This window comes from Salarias fasciatus, chromosome 1 (assembly GCF_902148845.1).
Source record: "Salarias fasciatus chromosome 1, fSalaFa1.1, whole genome shotgun sequence".
Taxonomy (NCBI): Eukaryota; Metazoa; Chordata; class Actinopteri; order Blenniiformes; family Blenniidae; genus Salarias; species Salarias fasciatus.
Genome location: NC_043745.1, coordinates 19,392,839 through 19,418,421, shown reverse-complemented (window position 1 = coordinate 19,418,421; position 25,583 = coordinate 19,392,839). Strand labels below are relative to the sequence as shown.

At 42.1% G+C, this 25,583-nt stretch overlaps 1 protein-coding gene across 1 annotated transcript in view; it reads right to left on the bottom strand.

Moving 5' to 3' along the window:
- Positions 1-207: 207 nt before the first annotated feature.
- Positions 208-25,583, bottom strand: part of kiaa1549lb (KIAA1549-like b) — a 37,738-nt gene continuing 12,362 nt past the window's right edge. Inside the window, exons 5-21 of the mRNA XM_030088392.1 lie at positions 24,127-24,260; positions 23,285-23,453; positions 17,717-17,776; positions 16,683-16,834; positions 15,741-15,912; positions 14,443-14,606; positions 13,747-13,782; positions 12,071-12,261; positions 8,773-8,903; positions 7,734-7,858; positions 7,205-7,434; positions 6,035-6,167; positions 3,557-3,931; positions 3,387-3,481; positions 2,921-3,066; positions 2,590-2,741; positions 208-1,215 (exon numbers count right to left, since the gene is read on the bottom strand). Of these exons, the coding sequence (XP_029944252.1) occupies positions 949-1,215; positions 2,590-2,741; positions 2,921-3,066; positions 3,387-3,481; positions 3,557-3,931; positions 6,035-6,167; positions 7,205-7,434; positions 7,734-7,858; positions 8,773-8,903; positions 12,071-12,261; positions 13,747-13,782; positions 14,443-14,606; positions 15,741-15,912; positions 16,683-16,834; positions 17,717-17,776; positions 23,285-23,453; positions 24,127-24,260 (2,732 nt within the window). The 3' untranslated portion in view covers positions 208-948. The remainder of the gene's footprint in view (positions 1,216-2,589; positions 2,742-2,920; positions 3,067-3,386; positions 3,482-3,556; positions 3,932-6,034; positions 6,168-7,204; positions 7,435-7,733; positions 7,859-8,772; positions 8,904-12,070; positions 12,262-13,746; positions 13,783-14,442; positions 14,607-15,740; positions 15,913-16,682; positions 16,835-17,716; positions 17,777-23,284; positions 23,454-24,126; positions 24,261-25,583) is intronic.

Below are 25,583 nucleotides of genomic sequence, written 5' to 3'. Positions count from 1 at the left end.
GCACATTTTAAAACCAATGCTACTGCGCTGTCCACCCAGATATATGTTTTTGAACAGAACTGACAAAAGAAATATGTCAAAAATACTCATTAAAAGTAAAAACGATGACCTCCTAATTACTGTTCCTACATTGTGCACAGATTAAATAAAGTATTGCTATGATAAATGGTTCCCTTTGTCAAATACACAAACTCAAAGCTTTTTTCTTCATCAGAGCTAAAATTAAAGATCTGATGTTAGATTGGGTTCCTCTAAAAATGTACATATATACCGTTTAGTCACTTTGTTAATTTAATAAACTATAGTTTAAATACCTAGACAATAATAAACCATGTGTTTTTATTATGGTTAACGTATGTTAATATGAAATAAGTAAATAAAAATCATCAGTATGATTGCTGGTATGAGATGGTACTGATGTAGCCCGTCTTGTCGAAGCTACAGGTCTATAAAAGGAGATTAGATACATGATGTCCTTATACTGTACATGCTCATATACACTGTGGTTTGTACTTACCCACCTGACAGGAAGATTTTGGTCCTCTCAGTACACACAATTATTTTTACTGTTTTCTCAACTAATGTTGATTCACAAAAAAAAAAAAAGTTGAACCTGGAAAAAGTTATAATTTCCATATTTAGCATTTCCTATAGACATATCTACAGAGATGCATGTAGTAACTTGAGACATCATCAATAGAGGATGGCAAAGTTTTCTAAAAAGAAAAAACATCTTTTCTGTCCCCTAAGTCGGGAGCTGGAAAAAAAAAAAAAAAAAACACCAATGGTGTGAGAAAAGAAATCAAACAGTTGGTGCTCAGTGTGTAAAGAAGATCAGTCTGTTTTACAGTACAAATATGAAAAATCAGTCTGAACAAGTGCCATCACCATGTGCCAGTGCACAACTAACCATCTCTCTCTCTCTCACGCAGGGCGGCCGAGTCACAACTAGAACTCAAACATGTCGTTCTGCTTCTTGGCCAGCTTGGCCACCTCCTGTCGAATGGCCTGCACCAGGGCAGACGTGGAGAGGCTGCTCAGGGGCATGCTGCCGTCCATGTCCTTCAGCACCTGGGGCAGACTTTGCTGGGATGCTGTGCTCGGGGCAGTGGGGGGCTGCTCCAGTGTCTGGTTGTACTCCAGGGGCAGCCTGGTGGGGCTTCCCTGTGGGTACCGAGGGTGAGGAAAGGCCTCTACATACCCAGGCAGGGGCACCTGAAAGGAAGGATAGAGACGGCATCAGAAACACAGTACAACGCTCATTAAAAAGGAAAATTACTTTAATTAAATGTCTAATATCTGTTATAGAGAACACTACTGCTGCACATGAATTGACAAAGTGTACTGATTAGAAAGTATAAAATCTGTATCTGATGTGCAAAGTAATACATTTTACCATTTCATTACAAATTTCAGCAGGTTTACTTAAGTTTAATATTTCACTTAGACCTCAAAAAACATGGGAGAAAGTCATGTTTATCATTGTGTGGGATCCGGTCTACTTTTAGGAACTGTAAAGATCTGGCAATGAGGAGACTAACTGGTGAAATGTCTGGACTGCTGTGCGCCCAGACTGTGTGAAGCCACACTGTTGTGATGAATACAGCATGTGGTCTAAAACTGTCCGGCTGAAATATGTAATGACTTGACACTGACTGGATATGAGAATATTATGTTATATATTATGTTGTTTTAAGTTTGTAGTTTTGGGCATCGATAATGCCTCCAATTTCATACTTCATCTCATTCTATTTTGGATTTATAGTTGTAAGGCCTAAAGGACTTTCAAATGTTAGATTGGCAAAATGTAAAGTTTGAGTAAATATTATAAATGTGAGTGTTTTGTTGGGTTCACTCAACAGCAGCACTGAATTCAAAACAACAGTTTGTAGTATATACTGTATATGTATGTATGTATATACGAACATTTACTCATAGAGCTCATTTTAATATTCCAGAAATCTGAACATGCTTTACATGATCACTCACACCGGCCTTGTGGTTCATTATCGTGCTAAAGGGCACTGCGTCAAGTAAAATGGGGTATTGCGTCAGCAACCTAATGATTGGAGGCGAATCCAGTCAAAGGCCTGAGTCACGTCCAGCTGCCCTTTAACTGAACCAGTGGAAGGGAAGGTTACACGTGATATTTGTAGTGACTTATTTTAATAAAAAAAAGAAAACAGAGATTAGTGCTGGAGACTCAAACCATGGGAACCATGGGCAGAACAAATAGTTTCAATCACTGTCATCTTAATGATGACACAGTGGGCAAACTTTTTTCTAATGCAGTGAGTCTAACCCAGCAAGGTTATTTATGACACTTCCAATGCTCATTACTTCAGCCGTGACTGTTGCTTTGTATTGATCTTTCTTCTTCTAGTCTCTGTAGGGACTGATGCAAAAAAACTAATTTGGTGTATCAGTGGCTTCTTATTTGCTGAAAGTCAGGAAATGTCATTAAGAGCTCAGAATATTTTGACCATTCATTTTATTAGGCTAAGCAGCCTTTTAAATCTTAAATTACTTTGCACTCATGCATTGAATCTTTTTCATCTGGACTGAGAGGTTTTGAGAAGCTTTGCTTACAGAGTCTGCCCACTGTGGGGGTACATCCTCAGGCTCAGGGGGATAAGACATCCAGGAGGGGCTGTGGTAGGAGGTGGGTGGAGTCGAGACAAAGTACTCTGAGAAACCAGACCTGGTGGCTGGGATGGCGTAGACAGCTGTTATAGGATTTCCTACAGTAAAGAGAAAGGACAGCGGCATTCATCTCAGTCTATTCAAGGTGACTAGATCTAAAGAGACTTATTTCCAATAGGTTAGATATATAAATATACAACTAATTTGAATAAACATTTGGCCAAGAAGCAGAGCAAACAATGAGTCACTAAAACGAGTTCTCTTGTTGTGTGCTTACCTGAGTAGTTGGACACAGGCTGCTCTGCAGTGATGGATGGGAGTGCTGCTCTCGCTGGCCCATATGGGTTGTTGTCACGTTGACTCCGCATTTCAGCGACAGATGTCTCTGAGCTCCTTCCCTTAGGCCCCAAGTCAGAAGTGGAGCTGCGTTGGATGGAGATATTGGAGGGGCATGAACAAAGAGCTCCTGCAGTGCCGCTCCACTAGATGGCAGACACACTCCGTTCAGGGGAGCCGGTGCCTCATTAGCATTCTTGCCATCTCTCAATGCACTAGTTCAATATTAAAATTTATACAAGGCCTAAATTCACCCTTGCCACAGCACATCACCTAGTGACTATCCGGCCCCTGAATATGAATGATGTTAAAATAATCTTATGAGATTCGGGATGCGACAGGCAACTGGTGGATGTTTGTCTGCAGTGTGTGTGTGTGCCTGTGTGTGTGTTAGACCTGAACTTTACCGTCTTAATGGGGTCCCATGAGGAGGCCCAGTGCGAGGCGGTAAAGGAGGAGGCGAACCCATCGTCATTTCAGGAAGCTGGGTGAAGCGAAAGGCCTGGAACAGACCGTGAGAGTCTTTATCTGGTCGCCGTTAGCGACATTTCCATGGCGTAAATCTGAGCGTACTCACTGGTTTAGGCAGACTGCACTGATACACCTCTGTGCCATAGGATGGTACCCACTGCAGGCCTCCCCGTCCGCAGGTCATAGTGCCCGGAGCGCTGGTCACCACGTCTGTGTAGGGGAGTGGGGGCGGTGCGGGGCTGTAGTGGTCCGGAGGGGGCGGCTGGTGGTGGGAGTGTCTTCCGGACGTGGACTGCCCTCCTGAGGCCAGGCTGAATGCCTCCTCCAGCAGCAGGTGCATCTGCTGCCGCACTTCATCAATGGAGGGCTGTGAGCTCAGAGTGGACGTCTCTGAGTGGCCTTTCAGGCCGCGGCCGTACATGTAGCCCCGCGTCCCCATGAGACGATCAACATTCGTCTCCTCGATCAACTCCGGCTCGGTCTGGAACGGATAAATCAGTGAACACACTCTCTTTAAAACTCAATGCATTAAATTTAAACTATTATGGATTAGAGTGTATCCATGAGGAAACAGTTACAACATCAGAGACTGAAAGGAAATCAAACTTGGGCACAAGTTTAAATTTAGCACCATGACACTTTTAGTAAGAGCTTGTGTGAGTTGATATGTGGCAGGGAGCACCAGGGGAGGCCCGAGGAGCCGTGTTTTTTATATCGGGATCAGATCTTAGAAATTGAAACTTCTCCTTGCTTGTGTTGGTGAACTACTAACATGTACATCCTGGGAAAGCCGGGAAAATACGAGCTGTGTGGCGTTTCCTGTCAGGCTCTCAGTAGGCTGCTGACAGAGTGCTGGCTAAGCCAGAAGAGACTGTTTAATGTTTCTGTTCTGAATGTCAGAGACACATCAGCTGGAAGGTTTGATCCAGTCTGTGTCACTGCTTGGTCACAGTAGGTTTACGAACAGAGGAAGAGAGCTCCACTCCTCGGCTGGATTTTCACTGTTATAATGTTTTCTTCTGCTCTCCCTCTACCGGCCCACTACACTATCTATTCCCTACATCTTATTCTAAACATCTTACAGTCACATTATCTAAAATCCATTCAGTCCCTCTATTTTAGCCTTAGTTCCCATTCATTCAGCAGTTATATTCAGGATATATTAATACGAGGTCGGCCTGCCCTACTTCCTATGTGAATCGAAGGGAGCCGCTAGAGACATAATGTGGTGCACCTCATAAATCAGCCCCCCTGCAACAAGCAGCAGTAGAGACTTGCATCTGCAGCAATAGGGCTCAGAGCAACATTAGTTCCTTTGTAATCTACAGGACCAGGAGTTGTGCCGAATGGCTGGGCAGCTTGTCCTATTGTGTCATAATTCTAGCAGAGCTCAAGAGTTAGTGCTTAGTAAATACAACACAACCAAAAGAAGGCTGGGTCAGAAAAATCTTGTTTTCTCGAGCTTGTGAGTAATTTTCTGGACCCAGATTTAGTTGCATTTTGCTCATGAAAACACAATGTCGTCCCAAACAGCGGCTGAATGTGTAAGACACCGTGGCCTTAAGCCGGCAAGCCTGAAGCAGAAAACATGAGCTTTTCCTGCTGAAATAAGTCAGGCAGCAGGTCAGTAGGAGTTCAGTTGGAATATTTCTGAAAGCACTTTTTAGGAATGGTCCACTTGATCACTCTTCGGGGCTGGCAGTCTTGTATTGTGACCACATAAAGAGGGAGCCACACACAGAACCGTAATGGAACAATAAAAGAGTGAAGACATAAACCAGCCATCCTGAGATGCATTATATATCACAAAGACAGGCTCTCATAAATCTTAATCTTAATTATGAATGAACCACTTCTGTCCTTTGAGCTTACTGTGGCACACTTGAAACCAAACCGTAACAGAATCACTCTGAGTTCTGTTTCTGCCCTAAAGGCAAGAGAGCAAGGCAGTAATCCTACCTTTGATTGATAATGATTTTTTTTTTTCACTTTTTTGATGTTAGATGGGAAATAATGGCACAAAGTTAGTTTCACTGTATTGTGACTGCAGTTTAAACCAAACAACCAATCAGTGGAGGTCATGAATGCATACAGTAATTTATATGTTTATACTTGACTCATAATTAAAAAGGTCAGGTAGTCACAGTACGTACTAAATAATGTAGGTGGACTCATTTAAAATGATTAAATGATTTTACCCACATCTTTATTAAATTTAATTTTAAATACTGCCCATATTTATGTATTACACGATAACCTACTAAATGCGATTTTGAAGAAAATTAACCTTACCGAGTTAAAACACACATTCTGTTTAACTGAAGCTGATATGAGGTGAAAGGAGTCTACGTTGTATTTTACAAACCTAATAAAAAAAGGACCCTCTGCAGCACTACAGCACAAGTTAATAATGCATTTGCACACGTCGGCAGGAGCGTGGGTGTGTGTGTGTGTGTGTGTGTGTGTGTGTGTGTGTGTGTGTGTGTGTGTGCAGCCATCAGCGCATCTGTAAATGACAGATGTAATTGGCTTGATTGGTGGGACAGGAGCGGCGGGTGATGACATGTGCCGACATGTGACTCACGTCATAGCCGCTGTTGCGGATTCCTCTCCTCGGTCTCTCTCTCATTACGAGCAAGTCCATCTCTGTTCCTCCGGGGCTCGGACTGCTCAAGCTTTGTCTGCTGCGATAGGCCGTCTGCCCTACCTGGGACTGCCTGCCATTTAGAGAAAAAAGTGTATTCAGTGGAGTTCAGATCTGGGTTAGTTACTCATATAAAACACTTTCAGAAAGACCTTTTAGTCAGAGAGGTAAAAGAGTCAAAGGTTAGGGACAGTTTATTACAACGAAGCGCACAGAGTTTATTGAGCTTAACACAATAATCGGGGTGAAGAAAAGTATTTGAGCTGGAGCGGTGACAGATAGAAGGCGGTATACCTTACACTGTGTCATAAAGGCATTAAGTAACACATCTGGCAGCGATACAGAATAATTATTTTCAATGTCATGTGAAATGAGTGTGTCCTCTGCGTCTTTTTCAGCCATACATCTGGTACGACAAAACATGATCAATGACGGAGGACAAGATACACATCAGTCAACCTTTTCTGATATAATCACTTCAGCTAAAGGGGGGGGTGCGTGTTAGTGGAGTCGCTGATCAGCCACACAATCATTTGGCAGTAAACATCTGTTTATCTTGCTCATCGGGATGGAAAATACAAACTGCTATCCAAGCCTTCACACACAGGCTGAGATTCAAATGTTGCTTCGTTTTTTTTGTTTTTTTTTTTTCCTTCTGTGTGCAGCTGGGACGGAGCTCTGAAGGGTCTGTGTTAATCTAGTGTGGAAAAGATAGTTAACACACTTGACCCAAATTTGTAAATGAAAGACTTTCCATATTTATGTACATCTGTAAAGCAGAACCAGCGCAGTGGACCACAGAGCAACCTGCCAATCCTCTTATCTCCATTATGGAGGCTCAGAACTTGATGGGTCTCCCATTGCCGACTAAGACAGGATAATGACAACATTAGAGTGAATGGTTTCACTTATCTATAAGCTAATTATTCAAGACAGGGGTGAGCAGGGATGGATGACTGGTTGTGGGTAAAAGTCCATTAGCCAATATGAAATGCATGTCACTTGCTTCTCTGTGAGGCTATTTCAAAGTATCTCTGAATATCAAGTGTCAACGAACACTTTCTGTTCAGCAAAACCAAGGTTCCCGCTGTATCTCCACTCTCCCCTCACCTCCTGTGAGACTTGACATAAGTGGAACCTCGCTCATCATCAGGCTCCAGAGGTCTGCCATGCTCACCGGCTGCCCTCTCATCTCCGTGCCGCTGCCGCTGCACCAGGGCTTGATCGCCACTGCTGCCGTTGGTGGACGGGAAGTCATAATAGCCCTTCCTCTTAGCCTTCAGCCTCAGCTTGTTTCTGTAGTGCTCAATGTCTGACTTCTGCTTGAGCGCCAGGTTGACCTGCAGAGAGGACAGCGTGCAGCAGAACATGGAGAGATCAGAGCATGGACTCTCCCGGGGTTCCTCTTTCTTCGTGTGCTGTGGTTCGAGCTTTGTGTTGTGGAGCTTAAAGATCAGACTGTAAAAAGTGAATTCTTATTTAATAAAATTTTTATATAGATAAAAAAAATCATTTCATAACTTTTTTTTCTACAAAAACACCCACTTTTTTAACATTAGGCTGAACAAGGGTTTAAGTGCATCAATGCACACATGCTCATCTGCTGATGTCAGTATCCGTGGATGTGTACATGCATCACCTCTCCATTGATGATGGCCGAGTTGTAGTTGCGCTCCGTGGATGCGGGATGCGAGTAGTTGGTTTGAGCCCCCATGGGCTTTATGGAAATGAGCTGGAGGGAGCCAGAGGAGGTGTCATACGGATCTGAAGAACAGAGAGGGACTTCACTCACAAAGAGACTACAAATACCTCTAATCATTACACTGTCAGTCCTGGGGGAACCTCGCACTCTCCCACTCCGCCTGACTTTTTTTCCCATGTCACCCTTTCCCACCTCTGTCTCACTCGCACTCTCATCACCTTGTCACTTTTGGGATTATGTCAAACGCCATTTGTCTATGTCAGCAAATGAAATGGGAGTTGTGGACAGAAACAATAGATCACAGAGACGGCTGAGGCAATGCTTATGGCAATATATCTCCGTGATAAATGAAAGGAACTGACTTTGCAGTTCTTTATTTTAATTTATCGTACATCAGACAAACTGGATGTGGTTCCAGCTTCTCCCAACTCAACTGATTCATTATTTAAACACAATCATTAAGAAAATCATAATCCAGATAACTTCATTCAATCTACAGCTAAGTGTTTGAATTAGATTAATTCAACTCTCGCCCACCACATGTGGATCATTTAACTTCAGTGAACAAGAATAGAACGGCAAATTATTCAACATGAGAATGGCCTTCACTTGAAATGCCCAGCAGCTTGGAAGAGCACGAGATGTAAGACTTCACATGACCCTTCTGCATATTTCTTTCTTTTTTTTCTGCATTAATGCGTGACTGTGTGTTTATGGCACAGTGTCATATTTCCACTGTTCTGACATACTGTATCATGTCAGCAGCAGAGTGTCTGTCTCATGCATATTCATTAAGCCCGTCACTGCTTATTGCTGAACAATGACTATGAAAAATCTGCAGTGACCAAAGAAGTACCAAATGTATGCGGGGGGAGGATTACGACTAGATGTTTTGACATTCTTGACACACCTGACCTTGCCTGCATGGGAGTAGTAGAATAAATAATTTGTATTTGCATCAACTTGCGACTCTCACCATCCCTCTTGCGCGTCTCCTCCTTTGTCAGTTTCTGCTGTGCTGTGACTTTCGGCACCGCCAAGCCCCTGCAGGAATTCAGCTTCTCTGATTCGTTGCTGATGACGGAGCCATCCTCACTTGGCAACTTGCTGCGAGTAACCATAGCAACAGGAAAGGCGGTGAGCTCTCAGGGAGCTGGGCATCGAGCCAGGTTATGTCATCTCTCCCTTTAACAGCCTCACCTTCCCGTCTCGCTCCGGCCCTCCCTCCAGCCTGTGTCCAGTAACTATGATGTATTATAGTAATCGTTTGCATAGTGCAAAAAATGTGGATTCATATTAAAGTCTTTAATATGGACTGCATTTCCAAAGGAAACCAATCAAATCAGTGCTGTGTATTCAGGTTTTCTGAATTGACATCCACCAGTTCTGCAGGGAAATTACAGTAATTTAAAAGGGACAATTATCATGTAAAACTGCAGCAAAGCCTAAATCCATACAAAACATTTGAAAAAAAAGAAGAAGCATATTTCAATCTGATGACTGCATCACCGAGGATAAGGAAATTTTGAGTGTTTTGATATTTTTCACATGCTTGTTTGCATCCGTTTAAGGAAACTTCATATGCTGTGCTGCACCTCGTGACTTTGTGTCACGCGGTTTCAAAACGATGTGTGTTCACATCCCGACTGGAGCAGGAGCGGTTCTCGCATTAATTGGACAAACAATAGTTTTATCCAATTCATGTTCCGTTCGCTTCAAATGCTGTTACTGTAGTCAGAATTAGAGCTGATCAAGCGCTGGCTCAGAAGACCACAAGGCTGACAGTGACATCAAAGCGCCGCGGTCTATCCCCTAATTGTCTGGTAAAATTGATAAGAGCATCGAGGAGCAGTGGAACAGTGGCCGCCCTCCCCTGCTCTAATTGAGGCAGTGCTGCAGAGAGCTGCTTGATGCAACAGTCGCAAGCTCAACAAAGACGTGCAACGTGTAAAACTGAACAGAGGTGTAGGTTTATGCGGGCTGCTTGAAAGGGTTGTGCGTTTGATCCTGTGCTGGTCTTTAGAGAACATTTTGACCTCGATACAGATGAATGGTTCACTTCAGAGCAGGAGACTCACAATAAGGGTAATATGAATACAAGGTAAGTCTCTTTGTCTATTTGCTCACTTGATTGTAGCCCTACATTCAAATAATACCCTCAATGCATCTTTTTGGAATTAAATAGTAACCTCACAGCAGCGACTTTAAAGTTTTCGTCTGTTGGCAGTACTCCAAAGGGACTACGGGGACAAATGTCACTTCAGTACAAGGGAGCAAAACTTTTCCTTCTAGACATCTAGAGAGAATCTCTAAACTCACAAAAGATTCAGTGAGCTTGTCTGTGAAGCAGAGAGCTAAAATGATGCTGCACTAGTAAATCCACTACTTTCCCACTAAATATATGATGCAAACTGCAATTTAAAGACGTTATACGATGCTTTGTCCATATTTTATAATCTATTATCAGCAAAATATGATGAATACAAAATACATGTGCCAATACACTTGTATTTAATGTGAGAGATAAAAAGATTAGTTTGTTTAAAATAAATCCCCGCATTTACAGTTTCCTAATCTCAATCTCGTAACTGGTGAGATCTCAGCCACAAAAGGTGTATCCTCATTAAAAAAGACAGAAAGCAAGCAGTACAATCCACGCTTATTTTCTGTTGGTCACACAGCAGGAAACAAAGACTCATATGCTTTTGAATAAGTCTTTGTGCTAACAGTTTGATGAATGTCAAATTGAAAACTATAGCAGTTTCAGAGGTCTTCCAAATGATTACATTCAGCTCACCAGTCTATAAATTCTCCATTCTGTGGAATAAATGTCATTTGACATCATTATCCAGCACACCACTGAGAAATGATGCCCTTCTGCATTTCTCAATTAAATAATTTAACATGATTTAACATGGCAATTAATTTCCGAAGCAGCGCTGCGGACTGTCAGATGAGGAAAATGTACAATTTCACCTGCCCTCACAGAGAACTCTATTAATAATCACCTATCCTTCGGCATCGGGGTGAAACGAGGACAGACAATAAGACTGGAGGGATCCGCTCTCCGTGCTGCCTGGCCTCATGCAACCCAGGAGCTGAACAAAGAGCAGCATTTCAATCCCTCAGATAACACCCATAGAACGAAATGCATCAGCCTCATTTGAAGGAGTCTAACACGGCAACATGCTGGTTGTGAGACAAATACATACTAAGATGTTGAGTTAAATCTGAAAATGAAAAATTACAGCTTCACTGAGACTGTTAGGTGAGCTTGCAGCTGCTGTATAGATGATAAATAGCTGGTTTTCATCAGCGTCAGCCTCACAATGCACAAACTGGACCACACAATGTGCCCTCATAGCTGTTAGCTTCGATCAATGAGAAATCATTTTAATTGTACGGGTCAGTTAATAAGTCTTCCAGCTGTTCAGGAAACCTCAGTGCACGTCCATTTTCTGCAGTGATGGAAGCAAGGCAGCACCAAGAGGTCTGAACCTGCTGTTTCCACAGACATCCAGCAACAGAAAGCCAGGAGCAACAGCAGCAGGATTAGTTGGTACGACGGTTTTTTTTTTGTTTTTTTTATTGAATCAGCTGAAAGCCTGATCCTTGTAAGTCTGCACTGAGCTAACTTTGAGGAGCCCATTTCTATTTCCCACTGAGGTGAGGTAGGCAATTTAAACAGACGTGTTAATAGGCACTGACAATGTTTTAATATGCCTTGCTATAAATTGTTGTTATTTTATACCCTCCGTAACGCTGATATGCCCACATACACACACACGGCTGGAAGCAAACGAAAATCAGCTGTCGCCTTGTGTTTTAACACTGTCTGCGTTCCTGATTTCTTTGAGGACATCTAGCAATGTGTTTTATTAAAGGATCTCTGTAAACAACATTTTGGTTGATATATAATTTACAACAGTAGTTGTAAATTGGGGCACTACAACATCTTGGCTGGGGGGGGGGTTCTCAGCATGATATTACTGTTATTTATTATTCCAAATAGACAAAAAAAAAAAAAAAATCACATTTTCTAAAACACTGATTGTCAATACTATATTGTGTCACATACCTGCAGAGGAAATTTGCTTTCCTGCAACATTATTCAACGTTTCAATAGCTCCACTGCCACAGTTGTAGCTTTTTCAACCTAAAAATAACAAACTGGTCTGAAAGCTATTGGAATGGTTTAAAATGTTTGGCTTCTTTTTGATGGCTGTCAAACTGTTGGTGACACAGATGGTGAAAATGCACGGAGTCGATGATACCTTTTATGTTTGTCAGCAGTGAGGCTTTTCTTGCTCGCGGTTCCATCTTGGTGCAAAGACTTTTCCAGGGAAAGAGGCGTGTCCCGGATTTGAAGGGACATCACTAAGGTGTCCTGGCTGGCAGGCAGCGTCTCCTCGTCTCCTCCTTGTTGGCCCAGATGCTGCTTCGCATAGTCAAAGCCTTGAACAGGCTGATGGACAGATAAGTGTTGCAATGAAAAGAGACAGAAAGGAAACGAACAACTGATTTCATCAAACACAACCACTGCTGACGGTGACAAATAGACACATACGGCAGAAAAGTGTCACAATAGAAAAATACTTTGATGTAGCTTGACATGCATGAGACTTAACAAACAGGACTGTGATTACTGCACTGGCATTTGAATAGATAAGCACAAGTTTACCCGACTCCTTATTTTAATGTTTTTCCAGCTACTTGTCAAAAAAAGAACTTGCGATAGATGGTGGGGGAATGAAATTTGCAGACCTTCCAAGATATACAGTAATAAAGTGATAATTTAAGGACAAAAAAAAAGAGGACTCTAGTGGTTGCCAAAAGATTTCAAATATACACCTACGTGCACGATGCTGGAGCACGGAAATATCCTAAAATATTTAGGACTACTCTCATAACAGTGTCATGAATTGTCAGACACACATCACTGCCTCAATGGCCGAGCAGCAAAATCAATGAGTGATACTCCCTCCCCCTCAGCATACCCACACACACACACACGTACAAAAACACAAACAAACACACACTAAGTCACAATCTTCATTGAATCCAGTTTTCTTGCTAACTAAATGTGTGACTGCTGCTGGTCCCAGAAGAGGAGCTTTCATATGGCTGTATGATGAAAGGAGCTGCTGTGCAGAGAGGAAGTAATGCAGCAGAGGTAGCCTCATTTAATTTTTTAGGAGAAACTATCTTGGAGCATTTTAAGGATCTTTTCTCACATTTTTTTTTCTTTACTTCTCTTTGGAAACTAGATTTATACTCTGGTTAAAATGTGATATTTTGTCAGGACACGTTTCATATATGAGGGATGTTATATCATGAAATGATTTGAACATGAGTCTTTGGTGTAATTAAATCTCGTGAGCGTAGCGTTGAAGTTGCTTTTTGCTGTTTATTACAAAAAAAAAATCGTATTGCCTTCTCAATAATGAAATTCCATTAATAAAGCAGTGAGATGAATTCTATTCTGCATTTTTCATTCATCCTCATGGATGTACACTACGCCAAAGAACTACAAGCCACAGAAAGAACAGGGAGATCATTTTGATTGGGACACCGTCATGAACCTGCAACACGAATAACTGAAATAGTTTTCAATCTTCTCTACACACATGAAAAAAAGTGTCAGCAGTGACAGTGACACAGGGCCTCAAACATCACCTTAATAACACTCCGTGTAAAGCTGTGTCTCTGGAGACTGCTGTATGAAGAATAGGTAATATCGGCTTTTCATCCAAGGAAATCTCATTCTGAAAGGTTTGTTGTTTCTCAAAGTGCCATTATAACCTTAGTTTTCGTCAGCGCAGCAGGATTTACTGAAATATATCATAGGGACTGTCTGCACAAAATCTCTTCTGACTCCCACCGTTGGCACAGTTGAGCCTTAAAAATGAAAACAGATTAGTAATGCGAAGAGAGGGAGAAAGGCAGATACCTGATGGTAATAGCCAACATCTCTCCGATACGCCATCTGAAAGCAAGAGACATCAATTAAAACAGTGTGTGTGTGTGTGTGTGTGTGTGTGTGTGTGTGTGTGTGTGTGTGTGTGTGTGTGTGTGTGTGTGTGTTTGGGGGGGAGGGGGGTGTTGAGTTTGTACTGCAGATTGGTTGTTATTCAGTAGATTCAGTTTCAGCCAACTTCATCCCAAATAGGCCATTTATTCACAGCTATCATGCAAGCATATAATCCATCAATCAAACATTATGCGGTATACTGGCACATAAAACTCGAGAGAGAGCTCGTTAAAATATCCAGAGAGTAGAATACACTCATGGAATTGAAAGTAAAAAAGGACAAAATTCTGACTACAAATCTAAACATCAGCATGTGTTACATTGCCTACACATGATATGCATCACACATCTTTTGTCTGCAGGCTAAAGCTTGTTCTAATCTCAGCTAATAAGTCTTTTTATTATCAATTAATCTGCTCACTTTTTCTCTCAATTATTTGATTAATAAGAGGCTGACAAAACCAATTGGCATCCATAATTTCCCTTGAGTTCAAGATCTTCACATCTTTGTCCAGCCTACAACTAAACCATTTACTATGAGCTGGAACCATCACTTCATCAATTAGTCGTCCTGATACAATCGAAGAACTTAATAAAGTTAATGAAACAATATACCTTAGCTCGAGGATTGAGGTTACCGATGGCATCAGCTTTAAAGTCATTCTTATTCTTCCTGCACAGCACAGCAGTGATGATGATGATAATAAGTGTCACAACACAGATCGGGGCCAAAACAGCAGCGATTATCCACAGATTATTAGGAGGGTTCTTGACCACCGCTGAAAAAAACAAGAACAGTTCAAGCATTATCACTCCGTTACTCTAAATCAGCGTCAATACAAGCCTACATGCACAAATTTTTTCATTCAAACTCACAGCATTGCTACAAACCACTGATTTAATGTTCAACAGATCAAATAAAGATTTTAGAAAGTACCTCAACAGTGAAATTATAAAAAAGGGATCATGTCTTCATTCATTCAATTATTTCAAGATAAGCTCCAAACATTGCCTCCCTTTGCAACAAAAATAGCTTTTAGAACAAAAGCATTACTCTGAAAGAGAGGGGGGAAAAACTAAAGTTGAACATTAATCTTGGTAATTCAAACAGGACTCATTGTGAAATGAATGGGCTTCAGCAGGTTTCGATCTAGTTATTAACCCCCCCAACCATTGTTCTCGACCTAAACTTAACTTAAAAGCACTTTATTAATCCCCAGAGGAGAAATTCAGGTGTCCAGCCGCACATATGTAGCGTACATCAGACACGTCCATAACAGTAAATGTATGATGACACGTTAAAAAGTAACTATCATTAGCAAAAAAATTGCTTATTAGCGCGATACATCGTCCAGTCTTGTCGCGGTCGGTGGAAATGACCTCCTGAACCCCTCAAGTCCTGCAGCGCACCCAAAGGAGATGCGCACTGCGGCTACTCGGCCGAGCGGCCGCTGTCTCGTGCAGGACGTGCTTCCTGTTACTGAAAAACACATTTATGCGGCAACAACACTGAGCTCCACGGACTTGCTGCACCTGTTAGCTGATGATAAATAAGTCCGGTCGCTGGTTTGTACATAGCCTGCTTCCACTGCTGAAACCTGAAGGAGCATTCATCTCACCCACGCTAAGTGACAGCGCCAACAGCTCGGGCCGATACACAGTCCACCTGATTCAGCCAGTATGGGTACCGATCTATAAGTGAGTGGTGCACTGCATACTTAGTCATACTTTGTCTCTTTCTGACTGTTTAATTGTCACCACTGCATCTTTATTTCCGTGCTCCTCTTTGTTAGAACTTGGGCAGTGTGGCCCAACTCCATCTCCAATGCATCCACAGACCCACTCTTGCAGGAAGGTGGTCAAACTGGTGCGCTGCTACCGAAGTCCAAACAACAACGGCATGCTGTGCTTACGTTCCGCCTGCAGCTGGACGAAGTAGCCCAGGGTGAGGGCCATGGTCTGAGAGTCCACTGTGTTCAGGACCTTGGCGGCCGACGTGCCCGATAAAGCGATGCCATTGAGTTGGACATAGTAGGTCATCTCTGCTGGATTCTTCACTCCAGACACCCTGCGGATGCTCACCATCTGACCGGGGATTTAAAGAGACAGTTTCTGTGGGCTGTGCTGACAGACATTTCTAGAACAAAATCACGGGTTACTCTTAAAACTGGAGTTAGTTTACCGGTTGAAGAAAGCGAAGATTCACTGGCTTGTTTGTGAAAGTAACTCTTGCTTACTTGTAATTTTTATGTCCCTATTGTGGTCTTTCTCATTACATGATTTTTATGTTGCAGAAACATGTGTTTTGATTGCAGGAAAAAGGATGAAGTTCACTGGAACTTCAGTGATTGTATCTACATTCCTAGTTTAATGATGGCATTCAGTTACCAGACGGTTACTGTTAAATGTAACGCCTTTAAAATAATGTTGGAACATGTCATTTCAAACACTGTTGAGTATCAGCTTCTTTTAAATACATGGTTCCCTCTTGAAAACTGGCTTACAGTTCATTTAAAAAAAAAAAAACTGAAGGGTTGGCATCTCCCGAGAGAGAAAAACACATAAAGAGAGTCTTGTTTGGTTTTTTTTTAATATGTGTTATACAAATGATTTAACCTCTGGCTTGTTTTGATGAGCAATTAGCAAATGATGAGCCGAGACACTCCCTAATTATCAGAGTCTGGCCACAAGTAATCATGGGAGTGTGCGGAGAAAGCCATATCAAAGTGTACAACTTATGAAATATTCATACGCTTTGACTTTTGACTACCATGCCAGGGCAGCGAGACGAAAACATCAGAATAACAATCCTAATCATCTGGCATCCCCCGCTGGCCGCCTCGCCAGTTTCTTACCTGGACGGTGTACCCGCCCACGGTGGTGGCGCGTCTGAAACGGGTGCCCTGCTGGCCCGCCAACACGAACAGCTCTGCCAGCCGCTGCTCCATTAAACTGGCAAAGCTCTGGTACTGTCCCTCCAGGCTGGCGTTATCCACATCCTGGATCACTGCAAAAGTAGTCCAAAAGAAAAGAGGACGGCCAGATGGTTGCAAAGGGAGAAAATAAATTGTTGGCACGGGCAGAAAGGAGCATGGAAAAGACACGACAGAGGCAGAGTAAGGAATATGTATGCATGCGTCCTCTGCTTTCACAGCTTGTTTACAGTCAATTCGATTCTGCTGCCTTCGCTACGGCTGTATTCAGTTACTGTGTATGAATCCTGACATTAATTTACATTCACAGCATTGTTGCAGAGCTGAAAAAGGGAAAGAAAAAAAAAAAGGCATACAGATCTAGAGCCTTTCTGTCCCTGAGTGGTACAAACCACTGCTGTTCTGTTTTATCAACAACTGAAAATCAATATTTCTGGTTGTATATCTTGTTCAGAGCGAGTAAATCCCATTATGTCGGGGTTGACCTTGAACCAACTCAGCCTCTCATTGCAGTAAGTGCAGGGTTAAGAGCTAAAGAGTCGGATCTGAGGGCTCCATCCATTATACAGCAGAACAGTGTGGATGCCCTTGAACACTGGGAAATATAATCTTCCTGCTCAGCATATGTAGTTATTCATAAACTCCAGAGACAAAGCAGTCAAGTATTCCTTTGCACCCAATTGTCCTGTGAAAGGCGGCAACTGAGAGACTGTAAACAGAGGCAGACACAACACATCTTAGAGTTTCCATAAATAGTGCCTTAATTGTGTAGCTTCTTTTTATTTGTATTTATATCTCCAGTGCACGTCTGAAGAAAGCCAATCAATAATATGTAGTTATCACACATAGCATCTTCCTCTCTGCATTACAACTGATGGATTATTTTTATTTGAACGCATAAATTCAAAAAAAGCTTGCTTTATTACGGTCAGAAAAAACACTGAAGGCATCCCTACCTGTGACAACCCAGAAGTCTCTAGTCGCAACTGAGGTGTTCAGATTGTGGTATTCTAGAGCTGCAAACACAGAAAAAGTGAATTGAAAGTTAAACCAGGAACATCGTCTCTTTCACACTGCAGTGCATTCAACTTCACAGATGCTTTGCAAATCTGAATTTTATCATTTCAGCTGTTTTGCTATTGAAATGAGCTGCATTTGAAAACCCAGTTTATTTTTTTGTAATCTGGACTATGTACACTCTCATCTGCGATCTTCCGTGAAGCAGAGTCACTGTTTACAGTCTGAGTTCAGTGCTTCATTATGATTGTTTGTCAGATGAACAAAAGCAGGAACGAGGGGAACTTTAAGCAGTCGGCAGAGCTGTGGGTGTCTCTGCTTTCTCTTACGTCTATTTCCTGCCTGATTGAGCTCTTGTGTTGGAGGCTGACGCTGTGTTTGGGGCCATGCTGTATCAGTGGCCTGTGAAAGTCGACTCGCAAAACTGTACAGTCAGGCATGACAGGGGAGAGGGCCGGCCGGGAGACGGGGACCGGGAGGGCTTGAGCCAAGGTAATGACAGTCAGCAAAATCACTTCAAGATTCTCTACAAGCTTGAAGTTTGCATGTAAGCGTTATGTTGTATATACGTTTTGCATGGCAGTCAGGGAAAATCTAAAACATCATATTGTGTAGAAACAAAATCATCATACAGCCATTCTCATTAATTTGTACTTGTGCATTGATTTCCATGGATTTGTCCTAGACTAAGACACATTTTTCAAATGGATTCACTCATTATGCACCTGAGAGAAGTTCCTTCAGACCAGAGAGGGAGCAAAAAAAAAAAAAAAAAAAAAAGCTGAATACAGCAGTCGGGTCCACACCAGTGCCACAGGACTGATGGCGCTGGCACTTCTTGGTGGTGTGAGATCCTGGCCTGTTCTGCCTGAGCAGAGCCCAGCGTGGTGGGAGAATCCCCCACTGTTAATTATTTACTGCAGTAATTGGCTTTGAAGTGATGAGGCAGCCACTGCAAGCATATGCTCACACCTCCTGCGAATGGTGTAATATCAGCGACAGAGAGGCCACAAAGACAAACCGTAAAATCAGCCCACTGGCTTTAATTCTCCCTTTTACCCTCCTGTCTCAGTGGGTTTTATCACCCGTCAGTTTCTGCCCCTTCAGATTTACCCCTGTGTATCAGGTTTACCTTCCTCTGCCACTGCTCAGCCCTCGAAGCATCCTGCTCCTGGGTAACTTCATTTTCTACCTTAATTTGATCACAACACAGTGATGTTTCATTTAATCCTTACTTGGAATTCTATTCATCTTAATTCGCACAGTTGTGTTAACAACAATCACTACCTACACTCAGTGACAATGTAACAGGGAGCACAATAAATCCCTCGCAGAGCAGATTTAAAGGGACCAAACCCACCAACCTAAAATCCTGTTAATGCATGTCTGAGAACTGCAGCCTTTTATTCATCTGATTTTTTTTTAAACACGACTATCAAATATTTAATCCCATATCAGCGTCATGTGTCTGAATGCATACCATTACACAATCCAGGCACACTGAAGAAAAAACTATGAAGGCCATATTGTACATATCAGGGGCCGTGCAGTGGTTAGTACTTTGACCTCACAGTAATAATGGTTTGAGTCTGGGATCTTCTCTGGGTACTCCACTTTCCCCCCCACAGGCCAAAAACATCACTGAATTGCCTGCGCCTGTGGTTTATTTGTCCTGTGATGGACCGGCGACCCTCCTTTCAGTCTAGATCTCGAGCATCTGTTCCAGCCACCCCAGCCCTAAATTAAATAAAGTGTTGTAGAAGATGGGTGGATGTTATTTATCAGGTGTCCAGCTCCACTGGGCAGTGGTCACCAGAGACTCTTGGTCATTGCAGAGAACGAGTAATGAAAGGCATGAAGTCTACATTTCTGAGTTTTATCAAAGGGGGAGCAAGAGCTTCAGGGAAGTGAGTATGCAACAACAATGTTCAGCCGTTCCAGCTGGTGGGAAACAAATGAAAATATATTAGAAAAATAAACAGATATGGGGATGAGGGGAGTAAACATCAAGATTTGTGTAATGTATATGTGTGCTTGTTTGAAAGCTCGGTGGTAAGGACTCTTTTACTCTATTTGTAGGGATTTTAAAGAATTGTTTTTTATCAGAACAGGTGATGTCCAGGAGAGATGTGAGAGTTTAAAATAAAACTTAACTTCTAAAAACTTTGGAATTAACATACCAATAGTTTTCCAGTATTTGTTTGAGCATCAGTGATCTAAATCCTACTAACTGTGAGTCAACCAAATGCATTCTGGACAGTTAAGACCACTATCTCATTACCACACTGGCCTCAGCAAAAGTAAAGTGAAAAAAGTCAAAATAAAACGCTTCAAAGTTGGGCTCGGTTCACTGGTATTAGAAGGAAGTCCCTGGCTTAAGTCCCGGCTCCAGTGTCAACTCTGCGGTGATTGTGAGGATGACTTTGCATTGGCAGAGATAACTTCTGTGAAACTGGCCACTGTCTAGAGAAATTCCAGTGCTGCACCAAACAATTAGAGTTGGATCAGGGTGCCTTTTTGTGTTTGAGCACAAAGCCAGCCTGAAGAGCAGTTTACACTCGTGGGCCACTTGAAATCCACAGTCAGTCCTGTGGCTGCGTCTGCATTTTAAATCTTCTTTACCTCGTCTCAGCACCTCCACACAGATTTTCCTCAGACCTCTTCAGGCTTGATAACACATAAGTTTGTTTACACGCAAGTAAATTATGCAAAACACAGAGGCCCATTTTGCAGATATAATTTGGAAACACTTTGTCTACACAGGAGACGTGCGAGCGTTCAGAGCTCTCACAGCAGCGGCGCAGGATGCATTTGGGTCGAGCACTGAGGCTGAGTTACCTGCATTTTGTCAGCACTCGCATCAAAACACAATCAGCTTGGCGAAGCGTGTCCAACAGCAGAAACCCAACGTGAAGTCTGAAATGTGTTGACCTGTGACACTTGTACTGATTGAAATGACACTCCAGTGGCTCCGAATAGACAACTGAACATAAACAAATCTGGATGAAACATTACATAGAACGAATGGCCATAACATTAAGTCAGGTTCTGAGTCAGATCCCACTCTTCCAGTCCATTGTGGTGATGCATTCAGTGACCGACAAGGGTCAGAATGAGGATTCTGATACAGTCCGAAGTCTTGCTGCCCTGATCCATTAAACTGTGACGTGTGTGTGTTCGCTTTCAGCAGTAATTTGAGCTGCCACAGGTCATCTGCTGGATCAGACCGATGGTCTTAGCAGCCCGTGACCCTGTCCTGGGGTTACTGCTGTTCCTTCCTTGTCCTACAGATAAATACTGGCCACTTCAAAACACCAAGCCCGCACTAGGACTGCAGTGTGTGTAGCCAATAACAACTCTTACTGCCAAATATATACCACTAACAGGTGCTGTGCTGGAGAGATGATCGCTTTACTTGTCAGCTGTCATAATGTTGTGGCGGGCCAGTGGATACGCATGTACATACTTACCAAATGAGGTCAAGCATAACAATTATGCCCTCTCCAGGGATTATTGCAATGTGTTAATAATTACATCTCATTACATCTCTGTATCCAAGCTATATATCATCCTCTAGTGAGCACCGACACGTGGGACAGGAACAGGCTGCACACTGGAAATCCACTGGGACTTCTGTTTAGGTTCCTACTGATTCCCTGTCACTCTTTATTTGTTTTTTGGGTTTTTTTTTTCTGAGTGTAAAGCTAACACAGATGGCGAGTGAGTGTGCCCTCAAAGGAGACTGAGATGCTTAGTCGTGGCTTTTCATCAACTATCTTTAAATGACTCAAACTTTAAAAAGGACCCGTGGTGATCGTAGGAACATTAAAAAAAAAAAAAAAAAAAAAAAAAAAAAAAAAAAAAAAAAGTCACAGCTAATTAGTGAAATACTGTCAGTCGGAGACATGGGTGGAATATCTGAGTTATATCATTGCTTAGATAACTTTCTAAGCTCAGATAACGTTCATCACATCGAATTAATCCTGATTATACTCAGCAACCAATACAGGGAAATATAAATCACAAGTCCACTTGTGAAGATGCTGAGACAATGAGTGAAATGTAAAGAGGAGGAAACAATGATCTGCTTTCTTCACAATAGAAAAGATTGATAATATGTCAACATAATATGTTGAAAGACATTTTCAAATGAATGGAAGTTGAAATGTTTGAACGTGACTAAGGGAAAATACCTTCCAACAGATGCATCTGATTTGGTTCAGCTGATCTCAAATTAAAGAGCCAGATGCTACAATGTTAGGTAGCATTACCTGAAGGGACATTTTTAATAACTTAAGTTCATTGACAACAGTCCAGTACAGCGATTGTGTCAAAGGACAGCTCATTGGAGCGGCACAACCTCTGAGAATTAAAGATGAGGAGTTTCCTTTGAAACAATCTCAGGAAAAAGTTCCTAAACATAACATAAGAGCGTACCGACAGTACGCAACATCATGAACGAGTGCAGAGAATCGGGAGGAAGCCGGACAAGAATACTGGACCATCATAATGTTCAGACAGCACTACTCTGAGAGCATTTATGATTCTTAATTAGAAAACACTTTCATGGACTCAATAACACTTCCAGAGTTCACTGTTCCGCCATTAACAAATGCAAACTGAAGATGTATCGAGCAAAAATGACTTGTCAACAAAATACCAGTGCTGGTCCTGGACCAAAGCTGATTTTAAATGGACTGAGACAAAACACTGAACTGTACTTCTGGTCTCATGAAAAAAGGCTGAAGACTAAAGGAGCAAACTGCAGAGGAACCACAGAGCCTCTCATCAGCACTAAGTCCAAAAGCATCTCTGCTGGTACTAAGATGCCTGCACTGTGAACACCTGAAAAGAAATAATGGCAGCTGATCAGTTTCTGCTGGTGTTTGAACAGCATCTGCTCCCATCCAGTTGTTTCAGATCTTTCTTATCCTTGCATGGCAGCGATACCACATACTGCATCCCTCACAACCAACATGGCTTTCACAGTTGAAGATGCAGGTACTGAAGCGCCCCGCCTGCATTTAGTGCACCATAAAACATTTGGCACATCATAAAACTGGATCTGAATCCACAGAGGGCCGAGGGCTGGTGAGCCGCTTAAAGACAACATCAGACAAGAAGGAAACAATATTCTCTTTAAGAATTGTAAGCTCTATAATTCAAAATGAGCATTTTTAATGAAAAGGGTAATATATCTTTCTATTTTAACATCTGATCTGTTATTATGTCCTATCTGTGAAATTTGAGTTAATGAGATTTGCAAATCCCTTCACCTTGTTGTTATTTATTTCACACATTGCCTTAGAGGCAACACTCATAGAAAGAGGAAGGATGGATGGAAGGACGTTGTGACAATCTTTCAGTAATAGCTTTCGTGTTTGTATTAATACTGTGAGAAAGCCCTCCTGCTGACGATATGTATATTGATGTATTACAACATGCATCATTTCCCCGAGGGGGATTGAAAAAGTGCGGCTTATTTCAAAGCTGCAACAGCTACTTACGCTCAGCAATGATCAGCGGGGGGTAGAAGAGGAAGTAGCCCACCAGCTCAGCCGACAGCTGACCGAGAAGGTTGGAGGCAGCAGTGCCGTTAAGGAAGGCAGAGCCATTCCTCACAGCGTAGACCAGTGACACAGCAGGAGAGGCTGCTGTCTGGGAGACGCTCAGCATCTAGCGAGAAAAATGTCAGGAAAATACTGGGTCAGATGAGGCTGCAGTAAACCACACGTCAAGATAAAACCAATCTGTGACTAAACAAGTCAAACAAAAATTGCCCAAGGACAATAAATATTATATTAATCATTAGGAAGCAGCAGACAAATTACCATGCGATGTTATTGTCGCATTCCCTCCATCCACGCATATCCATCGGATTAGCTTTAATAAAGGGTGCATTTTAATGTAGGAGCTTGTTAAAACTAATCCAAACATTTTCCTCTCTATCGTAATTAATCTGCATCTCAGAAGCAGCTCTTTAAAAACAAGCCACATCCCGATACACAGAGGGACAATTTTGCTCAAATTGCAGAGTTTGCATCTGTTTGATGCTGCCAAAGTACATAAACCACATGGTGAGATTGATGTGTAAAAGGGGACATGGCTGGCTTTGCTCGCCATCGCGCATCACTGTAATGCATTAGAAAGAATGTGTAGTGAACTGAAGGATGCATTCATTCATTTATAACCACTACTTGGTTTTGATAAAACCGTGTTTCAACCCGTTTAACCTCAAGACTCACACTGTTATCATTTGAATAGATCAAAAGGAGTTTTTGGTTAATTTGGAAGACACATTAACGTCTACAGATTTTAAAAGTGCTTCACAGTGGTTCGGCCACAGTACCTGGACAGAGAGTCTGCTGTTAGCGTTGAGCACTTTGGCCTGCGCTTCAGAGAACACCTTCTCCAGCCTCTGCTCCATCATCTGAGAGAAGCGGCAGGACCGAGGGTCGTCCCCCACTCCCACGAACTGCAGCACTGCATCAAAAAGGCCGATAGACACACACTGGTAACTCACAGACGCCCCGATGAACATCATGATGTTTCAATGATGTGCATTCTTTGTGATTGTATACTTCTGTTTTCCAATTTAATCTGTATTTTATAAAAAAGTCCCTTGTTTGAAGCGAAGCCCGTTCGTGAGACACAACATGCAGACAGCTTGAAAACACTGAAGTGAAGAGGAACAGCAATCTCACTCTTTGTTGGACAGTTTGCTAATAGTGTTTAGAATCTGCTCAGGGAGATAAACTGTGGAAGCTGTAGTGATTTTTGCAGATTGTTCTGTGACTGCTGTGCACTGCAGGAAAAAAAGCCTTTTGGACCAAGTTCTGAGTGGATTTTAGGGACTGTGAAGAGCTCATGTGAAGAGCGAGAGCCAGACCGGTCGGGGATGTGAGATGACACATACTATGTGGCCTTGTAAATACTGAAGTCCGAGCAACTGCTGCTGGGTCCTTAGCTTCAGTGGAAAAAAGATCAGAGTGGTGTAAGACAAAGTATGTTCACAAACTGCATCCATGTAAACAATGTGTTCAGAATCCAGCACACTCGGAATTTCTTTTTTTTTCCTCACTTGGATCCTTATACAGGCTTTTTTCTCTTTCAGCTTTAAGCTTTTTCAGGAGATGTTTGACATGAGGAGTACAAGACAAACACTGTCATTAATCCAGAATATGCCTAAATATTTCTGTTGCTGCTGCGCTCTACATTTTAAAAATAAGCTGATGTAAAAATCATAACTTCTTTTTTTAACAGTTATTGTCATAAATAATCACAACATTGAGAATGTCTATTATTTATGTATTTTTTTAAGTAAATACTGTTTGGAATTCATTGATTGTTTTAGTTAGACGAGCAGACAACACACCACTAAAATGTGCACTGAGAGTATCAGACCTGCTCTGATCACAAACTAACAGCAGCATCAAATCCATACTGTGAGTGTTTAATTTGTAAACATACATCAGAAGGCTCCAGGTATGTAGTGCCCTGCAAACTGACAGGTTTTGTTATGAGCTTGAAGAGAAACACTGTGGCACTGGAGGAAATTTACTGAAAGAATGCAAGCTGCAAAGAGAGTAGATGGTTTCTGAACATTTAACTGTATTCTGCAGTGGAAAACTTCATGGGAAATGCTCTAATGTTGCATTTAATGGTAAAATCTTTGTTTGACACAACTGTTTTAGATGTTAGGCGTATAAACTATGATGTTCCGATACAGATTTTTTTTTCTCTTCCACAGTACGGTCACAACAGGAACAAATAACAGCAGATCTCAAGCTGATCTTTGACTTCTTA